This window comes from Corvus kubaryi, unplaced genomic scaffold, assembly GCF_017639235.1.
Source record: "Corvus kubaryi isolate FWS band 111438036 unplaced genomic scaffold, C.kubaryi_AGA036_p1.0 75, whole genome shotgun sequence".
NCBI lineage: Eukaryota > Metazoa > Chordata > Aves > Passeriformes > Corvidae > Corvus > Corvus kubaryi.
Window position 1 is genome coordinate 1,614,159 of NW_024582062.1, and position 6,000 is coordinate 1,620,158.

The 6,000-nt window shown below is 49.0% G+C and overlaps 1 protein-coding gene across 10 annotated transcripts in view; it reads right to left on the reverse strand.

The window, feature by feature from the left end:
* The window catches only part of CAMTA1 (calmodulin binding transcription activator 1), a 231,678-nt gene that overhangs the window by 214,865 nt on the left and 10,813 nt on the right, over nt 1-6,000 (reverse strand). For 7 of the 10 annotated variants that reach the window (XM_042051362.1, XM_042051369.1, XM_042051361.1 and 4 more), the window contains exon 2: nt 2,109-2,261. The exons of the other annotated variants lie outside the window; for them this stretch is intronic. In XM_042051362.1, the coding sequence (XP_041907296.1) occupies nt 2,109-2,223 (115 nt within the window). In that variant the 5' untranslated portion in view covers nt 2,224-2,261. The remainder of the gene's footprint in view (nt 1-2,108; nt 2,262-6,000) is intronic. 10 annotated transcript variants of the gene reach the window in all.

Sequence of the window (6,000 nt, forward strand, 5' to 3'; positions counted from 1 at the left end):
TCACAGAGAGTCTGTGCTCTACCCCCACTCTCCAAACAACCCCCTACCCCCTTTTTTTTTTCTTTAACTGGTTCTTAAATCTTTGGTGATCCAGGAGGTGAATTTAGACCTGCAGCCCCATTAACTACCACAGTTTGTCTATATAACATGTAATTGGAGAATACAGAAATGGCCAAAAGGGTGTTGATCAGCTACTGATCTGTAGACAAGTCTATACTGGAAATAAATATCACAAGTAAGCTATAAACTCACAAACACAAGTTTTATAAGCCCATTATTATGAAATAATAACTTAGGACTGGCCATATCCTTAACTACCTCAAGAGAGGGAAGAGGTGTTTAAACATTACAAATGGGCACTTTAGTACAAAACAAATGACTAAAATCCCAATGTCATCCTTATCTGGGAATGGGGCAAGCATCCAGCTGATCCCACCACCACTGACCACCCACTGAGGTGTCAGAGCCGCGGCCCTACAGCGTGTAAGTGGCACCACAAAAACACAATACACAGAGGCCACCATAGTCACCCGGTCACTTGCTGACCTCCAAACACAGACAAATCCAACAAACTCCATCTGGAAGAAATAAATGCAAAGAAAGACTCCAGATCCAAACAACTGCAGGACTGCCATGCTATTTCTCACAGTTAAACTTCAATCCTGGCATCTTCCATCCATAAACAAGCAGCAATAGAAGCAAACCCAACAGCTCTTGGTCTGTTTGCTAGAAATATTTGTATGATTACAATTGTAAATCTCTTGGCAACAAAAGCAGATTTCTAAATATCAATCAAGGGTGGCTAAGAGAAGATAACCAGGTTCAGCTCTGCAGTGCTGCTGTCTCAGCACGGCTCCGCTGGATGCCAGCATTTGGTCAGACACTGGCTGAGCAAAGGCATTCCCAGTCCTCCAGCATGGGATGCAACCCGGGGCTGAGAGGAGGCTGCAAAGTAAGCCTAAGCAGCTCAGGCAAAGGTAAAAACAACAAGAGCAAGAGGCCAACACAAACCAGCATGTGTATGGCCATGACTGCTGCCTACATGGAATAAGCAAGGAAGGAAAAAACCCAAAAAGGATGAGGAAGGAATCACAGGAATGGTGGCAGTATGAAAGATGAGCAACAGAACAATTTTCCTCTAGAAGTTACTGAATCTAGCTTCAGTGTCTTGGAATATTTGTGATAAATACTTTGTTGCTATGACAAGCTCTAAAAACAATTCTAAGACCATAAGAAACACAAATATAGCTGAAGCTGCTGCTGTGCATCAGTGGCCCAGTTCTTCCTACCAGTAACGTGCTACTCTCAAGTCCCTTTGTCCTTTTCACATAGCAGAAAGTTTCTTGACATTTTGTAACTAAATTCAGTGTGAACACCAGTTAGGTAAAACTGCAAATAGTGCATTTTGGGGAAGAGTTGAGAGCCAAATTTTCCCTAATGAAGGCCCACACACTGGCTGAGGGCTAGGTGACACGAGCTGTTTATTTCTTGTGCCATATGCTTATCGACCTGCACAACACTTGGAGTCTACTTTCTCCCACCAGCAAAACAAGCTCCTCTTTCCCACCTTGGTGGCTTCCAAGCACTTGCTAATGGAGTAAGAGAATTCCTTTACAGTCAGAAGGTGCACGAAAGTACCTCTCTCAAAGCAAACTTTGGGAGTGTTCAAACAGTACAGTCACTTCAGCCTCTCCTTGCAGCTCCTCATGTTCATGCCTGACTTCCACTGCTTGGCTGCTAAATCTGAGAAGTGCACCAGAACGATGAAACCATTCCTTACCATCATCAACAACTCTTTGGTTGAGACATGTCATCAATTCCTTCATCCCTTGGTTTTCACTAAAATTACATCATCAACTTCAATAGCAATGGAGCCAAGGAGTGGTGGTGGATATTATTAGCCAGGTTTAGCAAATAAACTATCTCTTTATTCAGCTTCCAATACTACAGATGTTCTCAACACTAAAACACATTTCCCAGAAGTCCCAAGGTAGTGGCTAAGGCCAGGGCAGTCACTTACTCTGACCCTACGTGCTGGCAGCCACCAGTCACAGATATTTTCAGTTCTTTCTTTTTACACCACAAACAGTTTGAGTTTGGAAACCTACCTGGAGAGCCGACTGGAAAAACCCAGTCCCCTGAACCAAAGCGTGCGATGTGAGCAGAAGGACGGCGAGCGCTCCATGTCCAGTGAGAGTAGTTTGCTCTCGTGGTCAGTGCCATGACTGCTCCTCAGCACAGAGTGGCCCTTCAGCATTGCCCTGGGAATAGGGTGGGTGCTGTACTCCAAAGAACTGGGGCTAAGACAGGCACCAGTAGCCACAGGCAAACCTGCCTTTCCAAACCCACGGGGTTTAACACGGCACAAACACAACACAGCGCTGCCAGGAGCCACGGAAGGTGAAAACAAGAGACTAAGTGAGGGGAGAAAACTACAAAGCGAAAACTCAGCAAGGTGTGGAAGAGGAAGCCAGGGAACACCGAAGCTGCAGGAAGCTGCTGGAAGCACTGCATTTCAATTAACCAGGCCAGTATTCCACAAGCACTCCACCCAGCCTTGTTTCACTCCCTGGCAATATTTGGGTTTGTTGGTTGGGGTATTTTTTTCTTTCAGATATATGTGGCTTATTGAAGCAGAGACAGAGGGACACTGAAAAAGAAAGGTCACATTCCAGCCTCCTCTTTCTGAAGGCTGTCCGGACAGAGGGAGGATAGCTATGGGCCCTTCCTCCAACAACATCCACCTTTGTAAGGAGGTCTTTATAAGAGCTATTTAAGACCACTAGTAATGTAAAGTCAGCACTGAATCTTTAAATACTAAATTTAAAGGTATCTGTTTTAACCATACTTGTACATCATTGTTTCACTACATCATTTTCTGATACAGAAAATGGAATCTGAGTTAATACATCTCCAGGAAGGTTTCCTACATATGTAGCTTTAAAACTGACACAAATAAACCAAAAAACCTTTAAGCCAAAGTACTTATTACTTTATTAATTAAATCATTAACAAGAAGAGATGCAGAATTAAATTTAAAATCCAGAGCTTTAAACAAGTCCTAAGCCTTACATCGGGAATAACACGAATGTAATACCAAAAGTACGCAAAAAACTGACCTCACAAACATATAGTTCCTACTGTTCGGAAAAAAAGAATGAAGCCCACTCCCTGAACCTGTCCTGCTGGCTGACAGTCCACAGAGAGGGTCTAGAAACTTCACCAGGAGACAATTTGCTTTCGATTCTGACAACAGAAATGTTGGTAAAATCCCAATGCTGAGATTCAGCAAAAATTCTGGGACAAGGAGTGGACTGAGCCGAGCGTCAAATGCTGCCTCCTCCCCGCAACAGTCCGATCCTGCAGCACACAACCCCGACCATCAGCACACTGTAAGTTCGGGTTTGTTTAAGTAATAAAACCTTAGGCAACACTTCCGTAGAGGGAAGTAAATATTTGCTGTTTAACAACCAAATCGGGAATGCTTTGTTTTCAAAAGGCTGCTGTTCCCCAAACAGTCCCTCCAAAGCCAGGAGGCTTCACTTGCCCTCTTCGGTGAGCCCATGCCACTGGCACCCTCAGCTCAGGAGCTGCAGGGAGAAACACCACCTCCTCCTGCTATCCCACCTATGACCCTGCCTCAAAGAACAGACAGAAAATTCAACTGCACGTAACCGAAGTCAGCGCACAGCAAAATTTTGGGCCCCTGCGCCAGCCACACGCCAAACACACAGGCACTACTCTCTGCAAAGCTCTCGGTTAGAGGTACCTGGATGTGAGAACACAGAATTAAAAAGGCTGTCCATGTACATTCTTTCCCTTTTGAACATTAAATTAGAAAAAGGAAGTTTTTCAAAAGACACCCCCCTTAGCACCCCCTGACCAAGTTCAGAGCTGTCACAGATGCCAAGATGGCACCGCCGAGGGTCAGTCCTCCCGACTCAGCTCAGATACACAGAACACAGCAGAAACTACAAAACCCACAAACCCTCTGCTGCAGGATGGCAAGAGCCGCTCGGTCACCGAACCAGCCTCATCCTGCCCGAGGAAACCAGGAAAGAGGGAACTCACCCGAGTTCTCCAAGCCGTGGAACTCTCTCCTGCAGGCAGGGGACAGTGGCGCCAGCCTCATTCCAAACCTCACCTCCCGCCGGGGATCTCCCGCTGCTCGCGGGGTACAAGAAGCCCCGACGGCAGCTCGGCAGGGCGCTCCAAGGCCAGGCAGGTCTGCAGAGCCGTGTGCTGCTGCTCAGAGGCTCGTCGCTGCTGCACCGCGCTGGGGGGATGGAGCAGGCGGCTCCCCAATGAAAGCAGCGCTCGGCCCGCGAGCTGCCATTTACATCCGCTTTTAACTCATTGAAGTAACAAAAATCTAAAGTAACTTGCGCTCTCTCCTTCAGCACCTGCACTACTGGTGGAACACTCTGCTTGAATCATGCCTTAAAAGCATTCCCATTTAAGTTTCTGACAGGTGGAGTTTAGGTTTACGGAATGAATGGTTTATATCTCGTCTCCTTGAAAATCCACCGCAAAAGTAGGTCAGCGGGGGAGCAGCTCTGTGACTTCGTACGAGAACACTCCGGGCGCCGGTGCTGAGCCGGGGTTGCTCCGCTCCCACCTCCGCGACGCTGCCGTGCTCTGCACGGGCACAGAGCAGAGACAGCGCCGGCCCAGCAGCGGAGACGCCGGACGGCAGCGCCGGGCACAGCGGGCGCCTCGCTGGCAGCTCCTGCACAGCCCTACCCGACACAGCAGACACGCCGCCGACCCATCTCCTCAGCAAAGACACACCTCAGCCGCCCCCTGAAGCCAGTTACCAAGACCAAACATGACAAAAGTTGCAGTAAATAACAAGCGGAAAGGACAAATTACCCTCCCAGTCAGGGAGCACTGACCTGCCTGGTCCGTAGAGCCGCAGCCTCACAGGGCTGCGCACACTGAAACCTGTGCTTTACACAGGAAAAATCCATCGAACGTTGGCACAGGAAGCCCGAAAAGTGAATCGAACCCAACTGTGCTTTGGTGAGAATACTGTCACCCTCAAGAGAACCAAAACGTCACAATCTGAGCTAGGAAGTCCAGGTGAACGCTCGCTCTCTCCTCGCTTAAACCCCTGTTAGGCAGGTGGCATTCCACTACTTCAGTGCAGTTAATCGTGTGCTTCAACGCAAGTGAGAAAAGAATGAAGACCGACGTTTTCCAGACCAAAGGAAAGATCGAACTAATGGATTTGGAAGCATCAAAGAGATCAGTAAAAGATGAAGCCAACGACACTCAAAATCATGTCTACTACTTAAATATTAGATTTTTGCAGAGCCTCTGGATTTCACGGCGCTGGACACGGCGCAAGCAAAACTCAAACCTATGCCCAAGGGGGCTCTACAGCCACCAAGTCACAAGAAACAACCCACTAAAAATATATTCCCAAAGCAATCTGAGAAAAAAATCCAGACAAAAGGTGGGATAAGAACCCTTGTATTCTATGAAGGAGTTTCCCAGTAAAGAATGCAAATGGGTTCCAGGAGAGGACGTACATCTGCTGTGGCGGATAAGGAAAAAAAAAAAATCCCTATTACTTAACTAAACACCATTCCTTGAGGTGCCCAGCTACGACCAGCGCAATCCCTGGGGTGTTGGCACGCTCAACCGCATTTAGGCAGGGGATATGAACTGCCCTCCGCCCTCTCCTCCCACCCCTGTAAGATGGAGGCGCCGATACGGGTACCGGCCGCGACCACCCGGCCGGCGGGGTATGGGGTCGCAGCGCTGGCCGAGGCGGCCGAGACAAACTAAGCTCAAATAACGCGAAATATCCAACCCGCCTCCCGCCGAACCCGGGCCACGGCCCAGCTCCCGCCTGCCCGGGGGCAGGAGCGGTGGCGGAGCGGCGCTTCCCCCTTGCGGACGCGCCGGCCCCGCTCCCGCCGCGCCGGCAACTTTCGGCCTGAGTCGGGCGCTCCGGGGCCCCCGGCGGGGCCGGGCCCGCGCCGCGCTCACCTT